The sequence below is a fragment of the Brassica napus genome, chromosome A3 (assembly GCF_020379485.1).
Source record: "Brassica napus cultivar Da-Ae chromosome A3, Da-Ae, whole genome shotgun sequence".
Lineage (NCBI taxonomy): Eukaryota > Viridiplantae > Streptophyta > Magnoliopsida > Brassicales > Brassicaceae > Brassica > Brassica napus.
Genome location: NC_063436.1, coordinates 9,569,105 through 9,590,524, shown reverse-complemented (window position 1 = coordinate 9,590,524; position 21,420 = coordinate 9,569,105). Strand labels below are relative to the sequence as shown.

General features: G+C 35.9%; 8 protein-coding genes across 10 annotated transcripts; 5 read left to right on the top strand and 3 right to left on the bottom strand.

The window, feature by feature from the left end:
* The first annotated feature begins 418 nt into the window (after positions 1–418).
* Positions 419–742, top strand: LOC125607141. Its single transcript, XM_048776965.1, has one exon. It carries the CDS (start codon positions 419–421, stop codon positions 740–742), a length of 324 nt encoding a protein of 107 aa, XP_048632922.1.
* Positions 743–1,262: 520 nt separating this feature from the next.
* On the bottom strand, positions 1,263–4,228 carry LOC106438127 (kinetochore protein NUF2 homolog). Its single transcript, XM_013879195.3, has 11 exons — positions 3,969–4,228; positions 3,642–3,860; positions 3,477–3,567; positions 3,227–3,406; positions 3,064–3,153; positions 2,875–2,982; positions 2,470–2,523; positions 2,210–2,324; positions 1,958–2,115; positions 1,759–1,854; positions 1,263–1,564 (listed from the first exon to the last, which is right to left on the bottom strand). Exons 1-11 carry the CDS (start codon positions 4,133–4,135, stop codon positions 1,517–1,519), a joined length of 1,326 nt encoding a protein of 441 aa, XP_013734649.2. The 5' UTR covers positions 4,136–4,228; the 3' UTR covers positions 1,263–1,516.
* A 361-nt stretch (positions 4,229–4,589) lies between these two features.
* LOC125607140 (3-hydroxyisobutyryl-CoA hydrolase-like protein 5) lies at positions 4,590–6,424 on the top strand. Its single transcript, XM_048776964.1, has 7 exons — positions 4,590–5,221; positions 5,354–5,576; positions 5,663–5,736; positions 5,817–5,900; positions 5,991–6,075; positions 6,161–6,246; positions 6,416–6,424. The coding sequence occupies exons 1-7, from the start codon at positions 4,997–4,999 to the stop codon at positions 6,422–6,424; spliced, it is 786 nt and encodes a 261-aa protein (XP_048632921.1). The 5' UTR covers positions 4,590–4,996.
* A 311-nt stretch (positions 6,425–6,735) lies between these two features.
* On the top strand, positions 6,736–7,704 carry BNAA03G18100D. Its single transcript, XM_013879198.3, has one exon. The coding sequence runs from the start codon at positions 6,846–6,848 to the stop codon at positions 7,437–7,439; it is 594 nt and encodes a 197-aa protein (XP_013734652.1). The 5' UTR covers positions 6,736–6,845; the 3' UTR covers positions 7,440–7,704.
* On the bottom strand, positions 7,663–11,078 carry LOC125606847. 2 transcript variants are annotated; one of them, XM_048775738.1, is made up of 7 exons: positions 10,588–11,075; positions 10,046–10,380; positions 9,272–9,424; positions 8,744–8,836; positions 8,326–8,384; positions 8,144–8,237; positions 7,663–8,047 (listed from the first exon to the last, which is right to left on the bottom strand). In XM_048775738.1, exons 1-7 carry the CDS (start codon positions 11,039–11,041, stop codon positions 7,823–7,825), a joined length of 1,413 nt encoding a protein of 470 aa, XP_048631695.1. In that variant the 5' UTR covers positions 11,042–11,075; the 3' UTR covers positions 7,663–7,822. The 2 variants fall into 2 exon arrangements, with proteins under 2 accessions (XP_048631695.1, XP_048631696.1); XM_048775739.1 differs by having other exon boundaries at positions 7,822–8,047; positions 8,326–8,392; positions 10,588–11,078.
* A 350-nt stretch (positions 11,079–11,428) lies between these two features.
* Positions 11,429–13,152, bottom strand: LOC125606848 (annexin D3-like). Its single transcript, XM_048775740.1, has 6 exons — positions 12,965–13,152; positions 12,723–12,868; positions 12,334–12,561; positions 12,026–12,238; positions 11,854–11,946; positions 11,429–11,762 (listed from the first exon to the last, which is right to left on the bottom strand). The coding sequence occupies exons 1-6, from the start codon at positions 13,038–13,040 to the stop codon at positions 11,559–11,561; spliced, it is 960 nt and encodes a 319-aa protein (XP_048631697.1). The 5' UTR covers positions 13,041–13,152; the 3' UTR covers positions 11,429–11,558.
* Positions 13,153–15,288: 2,136 nt separating this feature from the next.
* LOC106405070 (annexin D4) lies at positions 15,289–17,504 on the top strand. Its single transcript, XM_048775735.1, has 6 exons — positions 15,289–15,531; positions 15,617–15,792; positions 16,357–16,575; positions 16,650–16,871; positions 16,974–17,045; positions 17,139–17,504. Exons 1-6 carry the CDS (start codon positions 15,486–15,488, stop codon positions 17,349–17,351), a joined length of 948 nt encoding a protein of 315 aa, XP_048631692.1. The 5' UTR covers positions 15,289–15,485; the 3' UTR covers positions 17,352–17,504.
* Positions 17,505–17,904: 400 nt separating this feature from the next.
* Positions 17,905–19,378, top strand: LOC125606846 (haloacid dehalogenase-like hydrolase domain-containing protein Sgpp). 2 transcript variants are annotated; one of them, XM_048775737.1, is made up of 4 exons: positions 17,905–18,064; positions 18,265–18,379; positions 18,457–18,608; positions 18,687–19,378. In XM_048775737.1, exons 1-4 carry the CDS (start codon positions 18,030–18,032, stop codon positions 19,132–19,134), a joined length of 750 nt encoding a protein of 249 aa, XP_048631694.1. In that variant the 5' UTR covers positions 17,905–18,029; the 3' UTR covers positions 19,135–19,378. The 2 variants fall into 2 exon arrangements, with proteins under 2 accessions (XP_048631694.1, XP_048631693.1); XM_048775736.1 differs by having other exon boundaries at positions 17,931–18,064; positions 18,262–18,379.
* The last annotated feature ends 2,042 nt before the right edge of the window (positions 19,379–21,420 follow it).

The following is a 21,420-nucleotide window of genomic DNA, read 5'->3' as shown; positions in this document are numbered from 1 at the left end:
AGTTATGTACAAATTAGAATTATCATGCAAACTATACCCTCCCGAACTTGAGCCAACAGTAGATAAGCCTACGTTCAACCATTATGAATTTACTTGAAAATTTCTATGTAAGCAGCCTTAACTTCTTCTAACACGTCTTCGAAATTACGTTGTAATGTATGCAATTAGCTCCGAAGTTGGCATGCAGCCTCTGCCAAGAAACAACTCAAACGTTGAAGAAGTCGTGTTGACAAGTCTCGAACAAGCAATAGATCTAATCTTTTCTACTCGTTTGCTTCTTTTATAAGATTCACTTCTGCTTTCTTCCTCTGATATTGAAACACATTCTAAACAAAACAAACAAAAACAAGAACACAAAGATACGTTTTGCTCAAAAGACTTAGGAATCTACTTTTGTGGTGGTTGGTTAGTACTTATAATGTCTAGGAGAGAGCTTTACGTTGGACAACTTCAGCTGCTGAAGAAGATGTTTCCAGGCGGAGACAAAGACAAGTTTCTTAGTATTTCCAACAAAATCGAAGACGCTATGTCCCAATGCAAACAAGATTCTCCTCTTCCCCCAAAGTCAATTACTATGCAAAGGAGTCTCAGCGCTGGTTCGCCACGATTCACCTCGAGAGGTATCAATCTTGGTCCACCAGACTTGAGAGATGAATGGTTTAAAGTAAGGACGGTCGACGCAGGAGGTGCTGCAGCTGGTGGTGGAGGTAAAGGTGCTGGTCAAGGCCAGACCAAGAAATAGTCGGGCTTTGTGGCATGTGGTCATGGATGAAAATGTAATATAATGAAAATTTGACGCGTGTGTTATAAGTTAGGGTTCAGTTAAAGACTCTTGACTCTAGTTTCTAAGGTGATTTCATTGGTTCTTTTATGTTTGTAGCATACAAAACTCTTAATAAAATGAATTTTCAATTATGGTCAACAATAGATGCTAACCAACCAACGACAACCTGGCTGATTTGCATCACATTACCTCTCATTATATTTACAACACTTACAAGTAAGAATTAACAAAATTAATAAAAGTACTATTTAAGCAACCTAAAGACTAGTAAAAGCATGACACAAATTACAATCTGCAGGATCTACAAGAGACTCTAAAAATACATTCATTTCATAAAATTTAATCCATACATGAAAATATATAACATATCGACAATTAGCATAATTCAAATCACTATAAAGAAAAGAAAAGAATACATGGGTTAAAACAATTAAAACAATGGTTAGATACGTGTTAGTCAAATTGAAGGACCATAGCATTTCATCCATGACGATCTTATATAGCAAAATGATCCAACAACGCATAGTTACAAAAGACAACATCCCGCCGACCACTAGTCCAAAATAATTGTGAGAGACCGCGATGAGTTTCTCCAACGATGCAAATGCCGAAAACTCAAAAACAAGCATAACTAAATTAACATTTTCGAAGCTTGATACAATCACAATAATTTAGTTTGAAATTAAAATCTCTTTCTACCATCACTCAACTCAGTCAAACATTCTTCCCCTCTTATAAGCTTGGCAGAACCGCTCCAAACTTCACCGTGTACTCATGAAACTGCCACACATCAAAGACAAGCCTCAATAGAATCATCAATTTGTCACCATATGGTTCAGAAAGAGCATGAACATATTTTAATCACCCATCTTCATGATTTTTTTGATAACTATGATCTGCCCTATACTATGCTATTCAAGTGATGTGCAGAATGAGAGACAGGTGACTAAAATGGAAATGAGAAAGAAAAAGACCTGCTTCACGATCTCCTCATATTTATCTGCTAACTGTTTCACTTTAGCTTGTCCTGACTGTTTCACCTGGTTAGCCTTGGCAGTATTCTCATCAACCTGTTCACATATATAAACAACAACCGAAAGCTTATGGTCCATGCTAAAGCATAAAAGATTCACAACGTTAGATATGTTCATAAGAAAAAGGAAGTATTACTACCATAGCTACTACTGATTCAACATCATTTTGCCTGGATTCAAGCAGACGTCTTCTGGATTCAACTTCTAGTTTTAAATCATTCAGTTGTTTCGTCCAATCATCAAACATGACTTGTTTCTCCTTCTCTAACTGCTTTAGTGATTCGTGCAACTGTTTCACTGTTGAAAGAATGTAACATTACAGTCTCTCCGCGAACAACAAAATTGAGAAACATTATCTCTAAAGAGGGCAGATATATAGACCAATGCTTGCCTGTTCTTTCCCGCTCAACCACTTTCGCCTCAAGAGATTTGTACAATGTCTCATCCTCATTCAGCTTAGTTTTCTGAGCTTTTAGGTCTTTCTCAATTGCTTTGACATTGGTTACCTGTGACAACATCAAACATAAAAATAAAAGATACATTCAAAGACACTTCACATCTAATTCCGATGAATTGGAAGAGGCTTTGTGCATGCACGGTTCACACTCTATAAGCAATGAAAAGTGTAAGGGAATTGTTTTCATTAGTCACCTGTTCGTTAATTAATTGCAGTTGCGCAGATGACTTTGACATTTTCTTGAATGCCTACAAAAGGCACACAGATATAGAATGAACACAATGATAAAGCAAAACAGTGATTGTACACCCATTAAGGTCCTATAATGAAAGCATGAAACTGTTGTAAGAAAGACAATCAAAATAATGTACACCTCACTCTCATCTACTATACACCAAATTAGTGAAGTGCGAACGAGAGACAGCAATAAACACCACAGTTACTAAATAATCATGTTGAAATCGAATTCAACTAGCCAAATCGTTTGAGAGCAGTATAATGACCAGTGACTTGGAATTGTCAAAATAGTTAGACATCGAGTTGTAAATGATGTCACGAATCATTTAATTAATTAATCCAAAGTATATTCACAATAATACCTTTTCATAAACCTCAAGAATAGCAGCCTTCTCCTCGAAAGTTTCCATTGCTAATCTTTCAGCTTTCTTTGTTTCCTCGAGAACTAGTTTCTTCTCTTCTAAAACACCCTGTCTCCACAACAAACACGTGAGAAAACCAGTTGTTCTATACACAAAGTCTTTCTCTTGCTAAGAGGAACAAAAATACACCTGCAATTTGTCTGGGGACTGAACAATCAGTGAGCGCAAGTTTGCGTTTTCTTGGACAGCTTGCACAAGGTCAAACTCTGCTTTCGAAATCTGTTAAGAGAGAAAATAAATACACATGTCAAAATAACTAGAAACGCCTCTCAGACGGATGATTATAGCTTACCTTGTTATCCATCTCTGCAGACTCCTCTCTCAGCTTGTGAAATGTAGCTCGTAGTGACAGCTGCTCATTATTGAGTTGTGCTATTTTGTGACTGAGTTCTTCTATACTCACTTCCAGCTCTTGAACAAAAGGCGAATCCTTTTCCTCGGCTTCCTCAAACTCAGCAATCTCTGCTTTCAACTGCATGGAACAAGACAACCTTCAGAAAGATAATACATATATATTTACCTGTTGGATTACACGCAATTACCTGAGCAATCTTGGCCTCAGACTGCCTCCGTTGCTCATCAAGAAGAGTCAACTCTTCTGCAAGTGGTCTTATAAGCTCCATTTTCGAATCCCTAAAGAAGAAGCAAAAAAAGATCAAACTTTAGAGATTCAAAAAGCTCTAAAGACAAAAGAAGATGAACGTTACTTGTGTAGAGAATAGTTCAAAAGAGCACTGATGAAAAACTCGGTTCGGGATGAGTCTGGGCGTAGCAGATCCTTGAAATTGATGTTAAATGGACAATCCACCATCTCTAGCGTGTGTTTGAGTTTGACGTAAAGATCCATAGCCGGAGCTGAAGTGGTGTGGTGATCTGGATTCTCCAGTTGCTCCAGAGCCTCGAAATCAACCTGGCCTCTCTCTTCTCTGCAGTACAATTTTTTGAAATTAGAAAACCCCCAAATTGGGAAAATTAGGGTTTTATAGAAATCGATTAGAGATAAAGGAAGGAAAGAGGGGTTTCAACATGCTTACTCGGTGAGGACGTCGAGATAGATGAGGATCCTGGTGTAAAGGTCGGAGACGGAATCGAAGGTAGGGTTTTTGAGATCGGCGTCTTTGACGGAAGCGATGTTAGCCTCCCTCAGGACGGTGATGATATCGGAACGAGAGAACTTCGGGTAGTCGTTCGCTGACATCATTTTTATTTTTATTTTTTTAATTGCTTCGGTCCTCAGGTTTGCTTGTGTTTCTGGATTTCGATTTCGAAAGCAGCAGAAGAAAAGTGATAAGTAGAGTGAGAGAGAGAGAGATGTGTTTGTTTATTTATTTAACTTTGATTTTCCCGCCTAGGCGAAATGCACCGCATTCAGAAGGATGACACGTGGCACCTTTTGTAGAACTGCACGAATGTTTTTTTGTAGAGCACCTTTGCCTTTTTATCCGAGTTTCTCCTCTCCAAAAACAATAAATTGATAAAAACTAGAAATGTAAGAGAGAAAATGGTAAAAGTTGAGAGACTCTTTGTCATTCGTGAGAGATTTGTAACGTAATTTTTATTTTAAATTTTAAATATTAATTGTTTAATTAAATTATTTTAAAATATTTATACAATAATCTTAGCTCCCAAGTTAGAGCATGTACAACGGGAGTTTTTAATAAATCCTAAAGTACAAATCCTTCACTATTAACCATATAATATTAATATTAAACTCATATTGCTTAAGGATCAATCCTTTCCTAAGGATTTTTTTGCGTGAATCCTTGTTGACGTGGCAGTTGAGTTTTGTTTATCGCGTGAAGGGTTTCCCGTGAGTCTCTTCCATGGATTGATCCTCCTTCTATCTCTCCCGATCGTCATCATCGCCTACCTCTTCGTCTCCGAAGCTCTCAGTATCCAAATCCTCATCTACATCTCCTTCGCCGGCATAAAAATCCGCGACATCGAGCTCGTCTCCCGCGCCGTTCTTCCACGGTTCTACGCGGCGGATGTGAGGAAGGACAGTTTCGAGGTGTTTGATAAATGTAAGAGGAAAGTGGTGGTCACTGCTAATCCCATAGTGATGGTTGAGCCCTTCGTTAAGGATTACTTGGGAGGAGATAAAGTTTTGGGAACAGAGATCGAAGTGAATCCCAAAACGATGAAAGCCACTGGGTTTGTGAAGAAGCCTGGTGTTCTTGTTGGAGACTTGAAGAGATTAGCCATCTTGAAGGAGTTCGGGGAAGAATCACCGGATCTTGGCCTCGGTGACCGCACCTCCGATCATGATTTCATGTCCATCTGCAAGGTACTACTATATAACATATACGTTGAAGCTTGTTTGAGTTTTTTTAAATTTTTAAGAACCCCGGTTTAGGTGAAAATTGAGTGCATAAACGTCTGTTACTTTGAAACATTTCGTAATCAAAGAAGTGCTCAGGTCCTCAAGCTTGCAGAATATCTTGAAACCTGGGAGAAGGACGACAAAACGAAGCTTATACTGATCAAGGTTTTGATTTTTGTTGTTGTCCTTGGTCTGATGATGATTTTCGTTACAAACACAATAGACTCATTTATTAACATAGCTTTATATTGGCAGGGTGCAGGGAGAGCTTTCTCAGCCGGTGGTGATCTAAAGATGTTTTATGACGGCCGTGATTTAAGTAAGAGGAGGCCATGAGAAAACATACTATCGCTTTATCCTAGAGAGTCTGTCATAGCTTAATGATGATAAGTCGTTGTTGGACAGAAGATTCTTGCCTTGAGGTTGTTTACAGGATGTACTGGCTCTGCTATCATATCCACACTTACAAGAAGACTCAGGTGGACTTTTACTTAGTCTTTTGTTGTATGAAAGTGTTCTCCTGAGGAGTATTAACTAACCAAATAGAGTTGTGTTATAGGTTTCTCTTGTAAATGGAATATCAATGGGTGGAGGTGCATCATTGATGGTCCCAATGAAGTTCTCTGTTGTGACTGAGAAAACTGTGAGTTTATGAGTTAAACCTGATTCAGATCTTGTTCCTGTATTAGAAGAAACAAGTATAGATTCAACTTTATCTCTGTCATTTGACTAGGTATTTGCAACCCCAGAAGCAAGTATTGGGTTTCACACTGATTGTGGCTTCTCCTACATCCATTCACGTCTTCCTGGTCATTTAGGTAACTTCTAAAACCACTAAAACCTTCTATTTTGAGTTCCAAGTTCCAACTATACTTTGGCTAATCTCTGATGTAACATTTGCAGGAGAATTCTTGGCTTTAACTGGGGCAAGATTGAATGGCAAAGAACTTGTAGCAGTTGGAATGGCAACACATTTTGTTCCTTCTGCTGTGAGTTTTTTTTTTTTTTTGGAATGCTTTCCTTAGTTATAAATATATTCGCGCGTACGTTTTGCTGGATGAATTGTTTTTGTTATGAGAGTATTTAGTCTTCTATGATTATGTAATGTGACCTCTCTTGCTTGATCTTTCTTGAGCCTATTATTTTTTTATTCTTAAGGATTCCTAATGAATAACACTATTGGACATACTTATTTGATTAAAATCTTTAACTATTTAGAAAAAAAAAAAAAATATAATATACCTAAGGATTCCAATGGTGAGTACACCATTGGAGATGCTCTTAGCAGCTTCTACCAAGAAACAGCTCAAACTCTCCAAGAATGGTGACAAGTCACGTCCTGATTGGCCTAAAACCTAAATAAAAGTCAATGGCCTTGGACCCATCTAGTCAACGTTGAAGAAGTCATGTTGACAAGTCTGGAACAAACAAAAGATCTAATCTTTTCTACTCGTTTTTGCGTTCGTATAAAATCCTTTGCTTTCTTCCTCTCATCTTGAAACACATCCTAAAACAAAAACAAACCAAAACAAGAACACAAAAACACGTTTTGCTCAAAAGACTTGTGAAACAAGTTTTGTGGATAATTATGTCTATGGAGAAGAAACATCTTGGCATTAACTCTCTGAGTTATCATTCCACAGAAGACGAAGAAAACGAAGAAGACAGCAACTGCAAGAACAGCGTCTTCTTCGGATTGTTTGATGATTCTGAATCAACAAGACTAAGAAGTGGGAGCATGAAGAGACAGTACAGCGACATTGGATATCTCTACCACAAACTTTTTAAAGAACAGCATGATGATGACGGGGGTTTGAGGATGGACATGAGAGTCTTGACGGTAATAGAGTATATGAGAGAGCTTTACGTCGGGCAACTTCAGCTGCTTAAGAAGATGTTTCCAGGTGGAACCAAAGACAAGTTTCTTGGTTTCTTCAACAAAATCGGAGACGCTATGTCCCAATTCAAACAAGAATCTCGTCTTTCTCCTACAAAGTCAATGACTATGCAGAGAAGTCTCAGCGCTGGTTCGCCACGATTCACCTCGAGAGGTATCAATCTTGGTCCACCAGACTTGAGAGATGAATGGTTTAAAGTAAGGACGGTCGACGCAGGAGGTGGTGGAGCTGATGGAGGAGGTAAAAGTGGCTCGGCAGCTGGTCAAGGCCAAACCAAGAAGTAGTCAGGCTTTGTGACATGTGGCCATGGATGATCAAATCTTGCATTACACAAGCCGTTACTTTTTGGTAATAAATGGAATGAAATGTGATGCGTGTGTTATACGTTAGGGTTCAGTTAAAGACTCATGAGTCGATTTTCTAAGGTTGATTCTTTGTTGTAATAAGGTGTTAAAAAAAAGATTCTTTGTTGTAAATATATATGTTCCTAGTTGGGTTTCTTTAATGTTGTAGTATACAAAACTCTTAATAAAATGAATTTTCAATTAAGGTCAACAATAGATGCAAACCAACGAACTACTACTTTGGCTGCTTTGCATCACATTACCTCATATATATATATTTACAACATGACTTACATGTAAGAAGTTGACAAGAGTTTGTGTCTTCAGTGCATGTTCCCTCTCTGTGCAGCAACAGTAAAGACCAATAGAATAGGAGAAGCAAGAAGAATCACATATAGAAGTGTCTCATTTATTCCCATTGCCTCTCCTTCTTCCTCCTTAGCTTTGTAATCAACTTTGTCTTTCTTAACAAAGGCTTCAAAATAATCCTCATACCCCGGGTTTATCTGCATGAAGTTCGAGCCCTGAACCTTAAGCATCTCCATTGCCTACAAGTTCATTAAAAAAAAACTTAGCTAAGTTCCCTGAGCACTGAACTGAAAACTCATCATCAGGTATGATACTTTTGTGGGTGTTAAAGTTACCTGAAAACTGAACATGAACTGCCTAGCTTTCTTGCTCACTCTTGGGTTTGGGTGGGAGAGAAGCTTCTCATACATGCCTTTTGCCTTATCTGTCCTGTCAACCACTCCAAAATAACAGTATTTAGCGCACAAGAGACCATAAAGTCCAATACTCAACATCATCAACAAAGCATGCTACTTACTTTCTAAGTGAATCCTGACAAATAGACCACTGCAAAGCTGCTGATCCATGAAGCTCGCTCTGCACAGCTATACTCATTATTAGTTAGGGTCACAGTTATTTGTGGCAACCTTAAAAAAACATCATGTTCTGTTCTGAAGCAGACTACTTCTTTAGTAGATCTAAGTGCATCAGTGGATTAATATGTCCATAGAATAATGATAAGCTCATGGAACTAATAATAACACATACTAATCAGTTTAAAAAAAAATAAAAATTGTTGAGAGTTTTTCTCCACGTACATGCTGATGGGTATATATAATAATGAAGTCTCCTGCAGTCAAGACGAATCAGGCATATGCAGAACAAATACTCCAATAAAGCAGACTAATGCATATGAGATGAATTTGATAAACTAGAATTAGGCTTGGAGAAATCACCTTAAAGACTATTTTCTCCATGACCTTTTCATAGTATGGCAAAGCTTCTTTGAGTCTCCCTGAATCCATAAGGGAATTCCCCTTTTCTAGTGCCTGTTATAAGCGTCAAAAGACTCAAAACCAAGGGAAGAACCACACGATAAGCAGAACGTTTCTAGCTACCTTTCAGCGGGAATAGAAGCAGAACATGCATGTAGCTAAAGCAAAGAACCTTTTCTAGTCTTTCTTTACTCAAATGATTTTTTTCTCTAGAAAATGATGATATGAAGAAATGAGAATCTACTTAGAGAAAACATGAGTCCCTATCACATTTTCAGCCAAGCCCATATCCTTGTTATGATCTAAAGACAGTGACTAATAGTCTAATACTTTATATGATATTAGCTTGGAGCATTCTCAAATTAAAAGCTTCCAAAATTTACATGCTGAAGAGGAAACACATGCATGAGTTCAAAACAATTTTACTTCAGCATCAGGCTTGTCATGAAAAAGAAAATTAAAAACAAAAAATAAATGTCATGGGAGTACCTCCTCACACTCAAGTTTGAGTTTGGGATCAATATTCAGTCCAATTGATTCCTTGTAGGCAGTGAGCAATTGTTTTGTCCGTTCTTCTCGCGCAGTCCTCTCTTCAGCAGTTTCAATTGAATCTCCTGGTTGGAGTGTCCTTCCACCACCAAACTTAATCCAGAAAAGGTATATAGCTCAGTCATCATACAAAGTCACACATCCAAAACTGGCCTCCCACGGCCATGAGCATGAATGGATCACTTTTAAAGGTACAAGATTGTTCAAAAACGTAAGGAGATTTTTTTTTTACTTACCATCTAGCTGAAAACCAAGGATATTACTCTAGCAGAGTTGACCAAATTTTACATATCATCACAAAGAGATAAACTATTCAAACTATTCAAAATATTATAAGTGTCTAGCCTCTTCAGAATGGTAAGGAAGTTTTATACTGTAGCTCCAATATACATTTTACTTGTTTCTATAGGTAACTACACCAATTGGTTGCATCATACTGGACAGTAAATAATGACATGAACTCAATGGAAAATCCAAACCGTAACATTTTTCCATATAAACCAGACATGGTCAAATAAAGTTGTTCTTCAGAATAATCTTTCTACCGACCAAAACTTGGTTTAAGCATACGGACAGTTAACAAAACAAAAAAAAAGAACTCAATGGAAAGTCCATAATACGGACAGTCCTCAAAAGACTAACATTGGACAAACAAATCCATTCCCCTTAAGGTTGCATAACACATATCTTTAAAATGGGTATATAGTCACATACCGTTTTAGAGATGTTACTAGGTCTTGGGAAAACACCCCATGTGGAAACTTTGGGCTTATATACATCAGAGTTTTCGTTTCCTTCTTGCTCAAACTTCTTTTCTGTCTTGTCAAATCTTGTCTTGTCACCAACTATAAACTCCACCTCAGGTAAGTCCCCTCCAGCAAAATAGTCCTCAACAGGAACCAGCCCCGGTGGAAGCCCCCTTGTGCTCTTCTTATCAGCGAACCCAAGTCCAACAAAGTCAATGCTGGAGACTTTCAACTCTCTCTTCTTACCACCATTCTCTTCCTCAACCTTGTTTGATGACCTAACAGAACTTTTCTCTGTACTACCTGAAACACCATAACAAGCAAGGTCTTGAGATCATGTTTTGACTGAATTAGAACATTTTAACATATACAATAAAGCCTCTCCATGCATATTCTCTGCTCATTTTCATTAAAGCCAATTGGAAAAAAAAATTGATCTGCTTGAACAAAGACAAAACAACACAACATCAGTTTCAGTTATTGTCTGTAAAGATATGGTTTTTACTGAACTGGGTTTATTAGCCTCCTGGACACCATCAGCTCCAAGCTCTTTCTGCTTCTTATACTCATCAGCCTTTTGCTTAGCAAGCTTCACCGTGAGCGGCACTTCCTCGTCACCAGCATTTCTCTCAGAAGTTTTTTGCTCAGCTTTCGATTTCTTATAGGCCTCGGCTTTCTTTAACGCGAGCTTCACGGGATCCAAGACGACCTCAACCTCCGGAGAGCTGTCTGGAGAGGAAGAGTTGAGTATAGATGAAGATTTGTTTCTGAGAACAGAGAGTTTGAAGGGTTTTGGTTGTGGAGAAGGAGAGAGGAAGAAAGTGGGAGGTTCGGAGAGTGGAGAAGAGAGCCAAGAGTGGTTGAAAGAAGCCATTGATTCTTGGCAGAGAGAAGAGATGGTTAGCCATTTTTCTTTGGAGTTGTGTATCTTCACCTGAATCGTGGTTGCAAGATGACCACCCATCCACTTGAATGTTAAGATAACTTTGCCCTCTCTTTGGTTCCAAAAAAAAAAAAATAACGTCTTTAACGGCCAATAGATGACACGACGGCGTTTTGAAGATTTCTTTTAAGAACACCACATTAGCCACCAACACTATGGTTGTCCTTAGTAAATTATAAACAACTATGGTTTTGATGGAGACATATAGAGATAGCGGTAGGAGTGATGGCCATGACAGAGTTTTTGCTTTTCTTTTAGTTAAATTTGAATAATCTCAATAAATTGTAGTAAGTCTTCAATTATTTTTGGTTAATTTGGTTAGTTTGGTTTGAATGATTGATATAATTAAATTAGCTTGGTTTGATAAACTGGCTTAACAAAACCGCAGATCTAACACATATCATAAAAAATTCAAAAACCAAGAGTAGTTTTGATTATTTTTATAACATGTTTTATCAAATCTGAATCAGAAAATGAAGTCTTTAATACAAGTCACAATTCACAAGCCAAGCCAAGAATATTAAAATTCAAACAAAGATCAGATTTTGGAACCAAGTAGAGTCATGAGGAAGTCCTTGTAGTCACCAGAAACATCACCAATGATAGCGTTATCCATGCTTGCGTTATACATATTGAAATACTCTCCTCTTACTTTCATCAAATCAATCTCTGCACGCATCACAATCGCTCTCGTCAACGAATCTTCATCTGTTCCAAACCCCTCAATCGAATCTCTTACAACCTGCAAGTAGAATATAATTTAAACACCATTCTTGTCTTTCTTGATATTTTTTGCTATTTGAGTCTATGTCTGCTCAAAATGTTATTAGTACCTTTGCAAAGTGTTTCTCAGGGAACTCAATGCACAAGATCACCATCTGCAATAGACTTCTCAGATCAGCATCTCCAGGACATCCATCAACATCCTGTGCCATAATAACCAACAAACATGAAGTATCCATGAAAAGACAAAATTCTCAAAGCTAAACAAAGATGCTTCAAAACCTTATCTAATGTGTTCCCATAACTCTGCTTGTAAGCAACAAAGGTTGCTCTGAGCTGGTAGATACTGCGAGTTCCTATAATGTAAAGGACATGATCATGATCTAGTTGCTTTTTTGATATGGCTTCATGTAGCATACCGGCCTCTATTGTAGCAACTTCCTTGTCAACCTTCTCTTTATCATATCTGAACGAAGTTGCTAATGTCACCAGCAACTGTCCATTTTTATTATTACCATAAATGTGGTATTAGATAGACTAATTGAGTTACTTATGAGACAGCTAAAAGACAAAAGAGTAAGATAAAGAACCTTTGCAAGAGGAAAAGGAACAGAGGAAGCAATGTCTTCTTCAAGGGATGAGTCGTAGAGAGAACAATAAGCTTTCCTCACAGCAATCAAATGGCTAGGAGAACTTGTGCAAGAGATCTCCACGAGGATCTTTAGTTTCTCTATGGTTTTCTTTTTATCATTCAAGACCTTGTTCGCAAGCCTTGCGTATCTCTCTGCTGGATCTTTCGTCCACAGAATCACAGCTTTCTGCGAATTAAATCACAAGTTCTTGTTTTCATTGTTTTTGGCCTTCAATTTTTTTTTATAGTAACATATATAGAAGTTTAAAATTTTTTTATAAAAATTCTTAATAAATGTTTATAAACCATATAATCTTAGAGCCAGCCTTGTTTTGAATGTGCCAGTACCTTGAAATCACCAGAGAGTTCAGAGGAGAGATCATCGATAAGATCCTTGCCGTAAATCTCTTTATAACTCTCCCTGATTCTCTTTCTCTGGCTCTCGTTTCTTTTTCCTAAAACGCGTATGATAGCCTTCTCATCTGTTCCCCATCCTACAACAACAACAAGAACACGGTTCCAGTTTCAAGAACCAGACAAAAGCTTGCGAACGTACGTGAATGCAGATAAGATGATTAATTGTAACGTACCGCGAAAAGCTTTATTGAGAGTTTCAGAATCCTGAGCTGGAGATGGGACTTCGTCTGGTACTCTAATGGTCGCCATTTGAGAGATGTATTCCTCTGTTTCTCCGAAGCGTGTGCTGTGCTTCTTCTCTCTCTCTACCTTGTAATTTCTTTCTCTCTCTCTCTCTTGTTACGGTTTTAAGTTTTAACTATTGTTTAGGTGTAATAAGACAATCTTAAGTTGACGAAAATACCCCCGAAGGCGTTACTGTAGTGATCTTTTTTTTCTTTTCTGTCGAAACTGTAAGAGCATGAGCAGCCAACTGATGATTCCCGATTTCTAATGTTTTTTTTTATTATTTTAATTTTTTTTTTCGTTTGACTTTAAAAAAAAAGAAAAAAAAAAAAAATATATATATATATAAACGAATCTATCGCGGATCGTCACGTATCGTGAGGCCCGCAGAACAATAACGAGACGGTATCACTCCGGCGAACCTGCACGAGCTGGATTCATTAAAATCCGATTATTTTAATATTTTTTCTGTGAACTTTCCTATTAATACTTCAATGCGGATGGTCTAATGATTTTGGAGGATGTTGAATTGGAGGGTCCAATATTTATTTATATTACTAAATAGTCTCTCTGTCTATAACTTTTTTCACAATCCATCTTGTACTTACCACTTGAGGGGTTTTCTGCAAAAAAAACTTTCAAATAGTTTAGTTTTGTGTTTTTTTTTTGTGATTTTATTTTATTTATTTATAAAAAATGCAAGTCACAGCACTAAATCGCAGTTAATCCTTAACATAATCGAATATAATTTTTTAATTTATATAAATAAAAACTATGGTGTTTTTAACAAGTTTCTAAAATACTATATTGTAAAATTCAAATCGAGCTGATTGTCTAAAATTTATAAAATTATCTGAAATCTGGAACTAAAATGATTGTGTTTGCAGATTCATCAGAACGAAAAGAATATACGTCAAAAACTGGTATATATTATGGTGTTTCTTTGTCAAAAAAAAATGTATGGTGTTTCTTATCAAAATGTTATTTCTGATATTACATTATTGTGTTAACGCAAGAAATTTCGGATGTACTACTGTTTTCTATAAACAGCGTTGTAGACTTGTAGTCAAAAACATGTAGCTGTGTGAGACATGCGTATAGATAAAAGTTGATTTAAGAGGATGGAAGATGACCGAATCTTATGAGTTATGACTGACGAACTAGTTTAACCAAATCAAATAAAAGAGATAGTGACATGCAAATCATATAAGCCTCAAAGATAGACAGCTGTCCCCTCTATATTATTGGTTATGTCGTATCTTCGTGTAAAACGTGATCTTGTTTACGGGCACAGTCTGAACTAAACACCCTGTCATACACAATAATTCATAGCTCTTTAATTGGTTTACCAAATAATAGTGGTGAAAGGGACACATGCAGCCATGCAGATATGACCCAAAAACGTGGTTCTACTCCCAATGACAGATACTCAGCAACAACCTTTTTTAAAACACCATGTGATGCTTGATGGAGAATATTGATAAACTAATCACTAGTTATTATTCTTACACAGTCGCGAAGGAAACGTGATTGAGGCTTCTCAGCTACTCTTTTAAATTGGTTACGTGCATGATTTCTTTAAAGGGACAGTCTGGACATAATGAGAACGTATAACACTTTTGTTAAAGAATGCATTAGTTTAAGAGAAGAAAAGATATGCTCTATGCTTAGCCTTGATCTTCGGGGCTTTTTTTATATAAATGTAGTAAACATTTTTCATTGTAGTTATCACATCTAATATTCGTGATTGAGTGAGATCGCAATTAGTTAATTTTTACTACTTTTCCATTGATTATCTGAGATTCGACCTATTCTAAACCACATGGCTCTTAATCTTATGCATCATATCCTAAATCATATGCCAGCTGGGGCAGGGTGACAGTGCATCATATCCTAAACTTTGACTCACTTTGATTTGCATTTGCTACAAGTTTCCTAATTATACAAAAATAGACCACGCCAATCATAGTGTGTTTTAGTGTGTTGACTTTGTCATAATACGAACTCATCATTTTAGTATAATACAACTTGTGACAAAATAAAAATACATTTGCAAACTTTAAACATCTTCGTCTTTCCCGGAACCCGTTTTGTATTATAGATATGATGATTATATAATGGTCAAACTTAATAAAGTCCAGTTAAAACAAAAACAGTAAGTTTAAGTTTGTCTTGGACTAGTGTAATTCATCCTTTTCATATGAAACAGTTGTTAAAACACGCAATAAATCTTGTGGGCGTTACTTCTTGTTACAACATTGGCTAGCGTTTGTCTTAAATCTGAACACAAACTTTTATACTAAATGAATAAGTTTTGATATACCTAGAATACCCTTGACTCCCTCCGTAAACCACAACATCACCCTTAATAATCAGCATCATATAAAATGACTTGTCTCTCTTTCTTAGCTTTCCACATTAACCCAAGCAAAGCAGAAACAAACTAACAAGAACTCAAAAGCAAGAAAAATGGCTCATACTCTCGATCTCGAAGGCATCACCAAAGCAATCTCAGGTAACTATGAAAAACAATCTTAGTACAATGATACTGAGAACGTTATCGAGATTAACTATACGAAATCATTAAACAAAACTTGTAGGAATGGGAGTTGAGGAGGGAGCATTGATAAGTACTCTGGGAAACTCGCACAAGGATCATCGAAAGTTGTTTAGGAAAGCAAGCAAAAGTTTCTTTGTGGAGGATGAAGAAAGAGCTTTTGAGAAATGTCATGATCACTTTGTCAAACATCTCAAGATTGAGTTCTCTCGCTTCACTGTCAGTTTCTTAATCTTTTTACATATCTCCTTCTTTATTTTCTGGCTTTTCTTTTTATCCATCTTTCTAAATAATTTATTACCATCTATTCTAGTTTTTACTTCTTCTTTTTTTTGGCAAAACTTATCACACCATCTAAATCTATGTAGTTGATTTTTTACCATTTCTACTAGTTTTTTTTTACCCAGTAACAAATCAGTTATTGTTTTTACCTAAGAAAAGTACACAACAAACCATTTATTTCAGTTTCAATAAAACTAAAATTGCTAAATTTTCTTGAAAAAATAAAGTAATAGTAATACAGAAACGTACTAATTGGGTTATCCTTTGTATAGATAGTTTTTCTGTTTATGTAATTATTTAGTGTGTGATTGGTTAGAGTCTTAGAGGATTTATATAGTCATATAGTCTCAAGAATGTTGATCAAATACTCTGCTATGTTGTTATATTAGTATTTTCTTCTCACATATCCTAATTAATTAACACACTCGCTAGGAGAGAAAAAAGTAAGCTAGTGAGTTTCAACTGGATGGAAATGATGAAAGTTTGGTCTGTGATGTGTAGAATGCGGTGGTGATGTGGTCGATGCATCCATGGGAGAGAGACGCGAGGTTGGTGAAGAAAGCACTGAAGAAAGGAGATGAAGCTTACAACCTCATCGTGGAGGTGTCATGCACTCGCTCCTCTGAAGATCTCCTAGGCGCACGCAAGGCTTATCACTCTCTTTTCGACCAGTCGATGGAAGAAGACATTGCCTCTCACGTCCACGGCTCTCAGCGCAAGGTCAGTACATTCTTACTTACCGTTACATTTCACCCGATCTCTTCTAACTTACTGTCTCTCTGTGTGTTGTGCAGCTGCTAGTAGGCCTCGTGAGTGCTTACAGATACGAAGGGAAAGAGGTGAAGGAAAGTTCCGCCAAATCGGACGCTAAGATTTTGGCCGAGGCGGTGGCTTCTTCCGGAGAGGGAGCCATAGAGAATGATGAGGTTGTTAGGATTCTGAGTACAAGAAGCAAACTCCATCTCGAACATCTCTACAAGCACTTTAACCAAATCAAAGGCTCTGATCTTCTTGGGGTAACATATATATTATTTATACTCACTTCTTATAGTATTTTTTTTGTTTATATGTGTAACTTTTTCTAATGGATCAAGAAAATATTGTGGTATGATCATCAGGGTGTATCTGAGTCTTCTCTCATCAATGAAGCATTGCTTTGCTTGCTCAAACCCTCAGTGTATTTCAGCAAGGTAATACTAATACTAATGAACTTATGATAACATCTTCTATCATGTATAAACTTTTCTTGTTCTAATAAAGTCTCTGCTTGTCTTTGGTTGTAGATTTTGAACGCTTCTTTGAACAAAGATGCGGACAAGGGTACCAAGAAGTGGTTGACAAGAGTGTTCGTCACGAGAGCAGATCATAGTGACATGAAAGAGATAGCAGAAGAGTATAACCAGCTCTATGGAGAGCCTTTGGCCCAAACAATTCAAGAGAAGATTAAAGGAAACTACAGAGATTTCTTGCTCACACTACTATCTAAATCAAATTGATTTCAGTTCTGAACTTATTCCCAAGACTTGTGGTTATTGAACATTTGAATTTCTTTCGGTTTTATGTTTCTATCCCAACATTTGCGTTTTCTATACCCTTTTATCACCATATCTAATAATAAAGTTACTGTCTCTGGTGACATTATTCAAGAAGAGAAGAGTGTGTCATGTTAAACTATGTTTTCATGTTTTATGCTAGAATGACATAGTAACTTGAATCAAATTAACTAAACTTGCAAGGTTAAAACATTTTCAGTAATTTACATGGGTAGCCGACAAAAAAAAACATTTTCAGTGAAAAGAAAAATTAAGTTTGGAGTGAAGGAAACCTTCCGTTAGCACTAGTGTCTAATGAGTATCAGTGTATCACATTAACAAAACAAAAATATTATGAACTTGTGGGAAGTCTAATCATATACAAGTTTGAAGGGTGATAATAAATGATTGGTTCGCAATTTCATTATCTAAACCGAATATAGGTATGATTTCCCGGTTAACATTTTTGGCATTTTGTAAGGAAACCAAAAGCCGCCACGTGGCGAAGAAAAGTCCGCGAATCTTCCCCTGGCGGAACATTAATCCCATTTCTCCTCTTCACTCTGCTTTTTTTTCATCGTCTCTCAAAAACCACTCCTTTCTTCTAGACTAGATTCGTTGTTCTTTATCAGTTCCATCACAATGAATGGCTTCTCCGATCTTAACTCTTCTGTGAGGTACACTTCAATTCTCTGATTCTTAAGATCTCTGTTGTGTATATGCACGATCTCCAACATCAATGGAACTTTGCAGCTAATCATTATTAACATTGTAACACACAATCAATGGTTGCTAATAGTATTGGGTATCCGAAAGTTTGATCCTTTTAATGCAAATCTCTTAGTTTTGATCTCTGTCTTGTTATGTTGTGAAGCAGCAAACCTTCTCTCTCTCATCTTGCTCCTTTAGAAGCCATTCTCTTTGATGTTGATGGAACTCTCTGTGACTCTGATCCTATCCACCTTATTGCCTTTCAAGAACTGCTCCAACAGGTTAATAATCCTTTATAATCATATCTTAATTACTATCAAGCTCTTGCTTCAAAGTTTGCTTCTTGTATCATTCACAGATTGGTTTTAACAACGGTGTACCAATCGACGAGAAGTTCTTTATTGAGAACATTGGTGGAAAACATAACTCTGAGATTGCTCTTGCTCTCTTCCCTAATGATGTTACAAGAGGGTTAACATTTTGTGAGGAAAAGGAAGCTCTTTACCGCAAGTAAGTCTTAAACTTCTTTTTAAGATTTGAGTTAAGTTAGGAACTTAGGATTAACTTTGTTTTCCTCTTATTGATTAGACTTGTAGCAGAGAAGATAAAGCCACTTGACGGGCTTATAAAACTAACCAAATGGATAGAGGAACGTGGACTGAAGCGAGCTGCTGTGACGAACGCTCCGAAAGAAAACGCAGAGCTCATGATATCCAAACTTGGTCTGACTGATTTCTTCCAGGCAGTGATTCTTGGGTCTGAATGTGAGTACCCCAAACCACACCCGGGGCCGTACTTGAAGGCTCTTGAAGTGCTTAACGTGTCGAAGGAGCATACGTTAGTTTTCGAGGACTCAGTCTCTGGGATCAAAGCTGGAGTTGCAGCTGGAATGCCTGTGGTTGGACTTACTACAGGTAATCCAGCAAGCATGCTGATGCAAGCAAAACCGGCTTTTCTCATTGAGAACTATGCTGATCCAAAACTGTGGGCTGTGTTGGAAGAACTTGATAACAAGGGGAGTTTTCTAAAGTCTTGAGATGTGAGTGAGTGACTGACTTGAGCCTATGAGCAGCCTCTGAAGTTTTACTTTTTTTATCTTCGTTGATTATTGTTGAATATTCTTTTGGGAATATATGACAAACAATGGGAGCTTTCAAATAAGTGAAGATGTGTGAACATGTTTTCTATGTTTATATTTTAGTACTAAGAAAGTGTAGAAGTGTGACATTCTAAGGTCTTATCTGATCCAAAATAAATAAAAACTAAGTGATGAATGATGATGCAGTGTGTTCGACTTCCTCTTTTACAGCTTACTCTTATAGAAATTTTCATTATATACAGTGTTTTAAACCGACCCGTGGTCGAATGAACCACTATGTAATCCGGTTTGAGTTTAAGAAAAAACCATTATTTAAAACTCGTAAAATCCACAAAAACCGTTAAAATCCGGAATCCAGCTACCGGTTGAACCAATACATAAATTTTAATTTTTTTTTAGATTTTTTGGTTACAGAATACGAAACATATTCTAATTAAGAAGTTCAAATTTTAGTTTTTTTTCCAAAAAAAAAAAATTATATGATCATGTGAATTATGAAAATATTAACAAAACTAGTTGATGTGATTTGATATTGGTTTATTTTTTATCGATAACTTATTATCATTTTATGATTTACGTTTGGCTTATTTTGAATTTAAAATTTAATTTTACTATTAATATTAGACATTTACATATTTATAGATTTTAAGTCTTGATATATTTTTATTCTATCTCATAATTTTTAACTTGTTACAAAATTGTTAAATAGTCTAAAACAGTAAAATGATGCTCCTGCAAAGCCAAGTGAAGAAAACTTGTGGTGCGTTAAAAAGTTTTAACACTAAAATAATATGAAAAAGTGCCTAAGACTACAATGAAAAAATTATCAACTGTTTATTAATATTAAAATAAGCTTCTAATGGGTTGTTGCAAAAATAAAATACATGATGTGGTAAATTTAGTATTGATAAAAAAACATGGATCCTTCTTAAAGGACGTGGCAAATGTTGATTTGACTAAATTATTAAGTTTTTCTCACATATTTTAATTGTAACGCACATATAAGGATGAAGACAATTATAAAAAAACTGATTGGATGTTCATATTTTCTGATTAGATGCTCATATTTTCTAACTTTTTTTTTATTTCAGTTATTTAACATCAATTATTTCATAATAATTATAATTATATTTATATAATTTTTATATCAAATTCATCATTTTTCATTCTCTATAAATAGAAATTTGTTTAATTTCATTTGAAAACAAAAAAAGGAACTCATCTTTTTACTATATTTATGCTATTATCCTCCACTAACTTTTTGATAGGATATTGTAATATCTTAAAACAATGATAATCATTGTAGAGAACAAAAATGGAATGGGTGTTGAAAGGTGATGTGAAAGAAATAAAATATGATGTATAAGAAAGAGAAGATGACGTAGAGTGAAAATATGATGTTTTAAACATGTAACCAATATACATAGTCTAAATCATAATCATTTGAAAGAAAAAATTCGGAGAGGAAAAAATAGCAGCATCTCATAGGCTAGGCCTACTGAGACCCGATGAACTTGATTCCGCGGCGGGGCGGGTCATTTGGACGTGGGAGAGCTCGTTTGCCATCACTACTCATACCTTAATGTTTTATCAAATACCATATAAGATAGTAGGTGATAAAAATTATATTTACTTTCTAAAGTATTTTGTATTCAAAATCATAGTTTTTATTTATTTTACTGTCCTTAAACTGAATATATACATTATTTTCATCCTTTTTTTTCTCAAATATATTTTTAACTTTATGTTACTTTTATCGTATTTTTCTATTTCTCCCTCCTAAATCTGTATATTTAAGATTAGTCAAATATACCTCCTCTTTACATATATTTTCTTTAGATTGTGCTTTTTCCCCCTTTTTTCTTTTCTATCACTTATATTTTACTTATATTTAGCTCAATTCTATTTTAGACATACCACTGTTATATATTATCATGTCCAATTTTATGCATAAAATAGCAAAATGTTAACTGTATAGAACTACAACAAAATTAGAGTTTTTGCTTAAATGATAAAAGAAAAATCATCTATTTCATGTGATGATTGTTTTTCTAGTTTCTAGATTTTGGATTTTGGTTTTTAGTTTTTGATTTTTGGATTTTAGATTCTTGTTTTTAGTTTTTTTATTTTGCAGTAGATTTTAGTTTTTTTTTAAAACATGAATGGTGATTTTAGTTTTGGTTTTTAGTTTTTGGTTTTTGCTTTTAAAATAATAAAATAAAA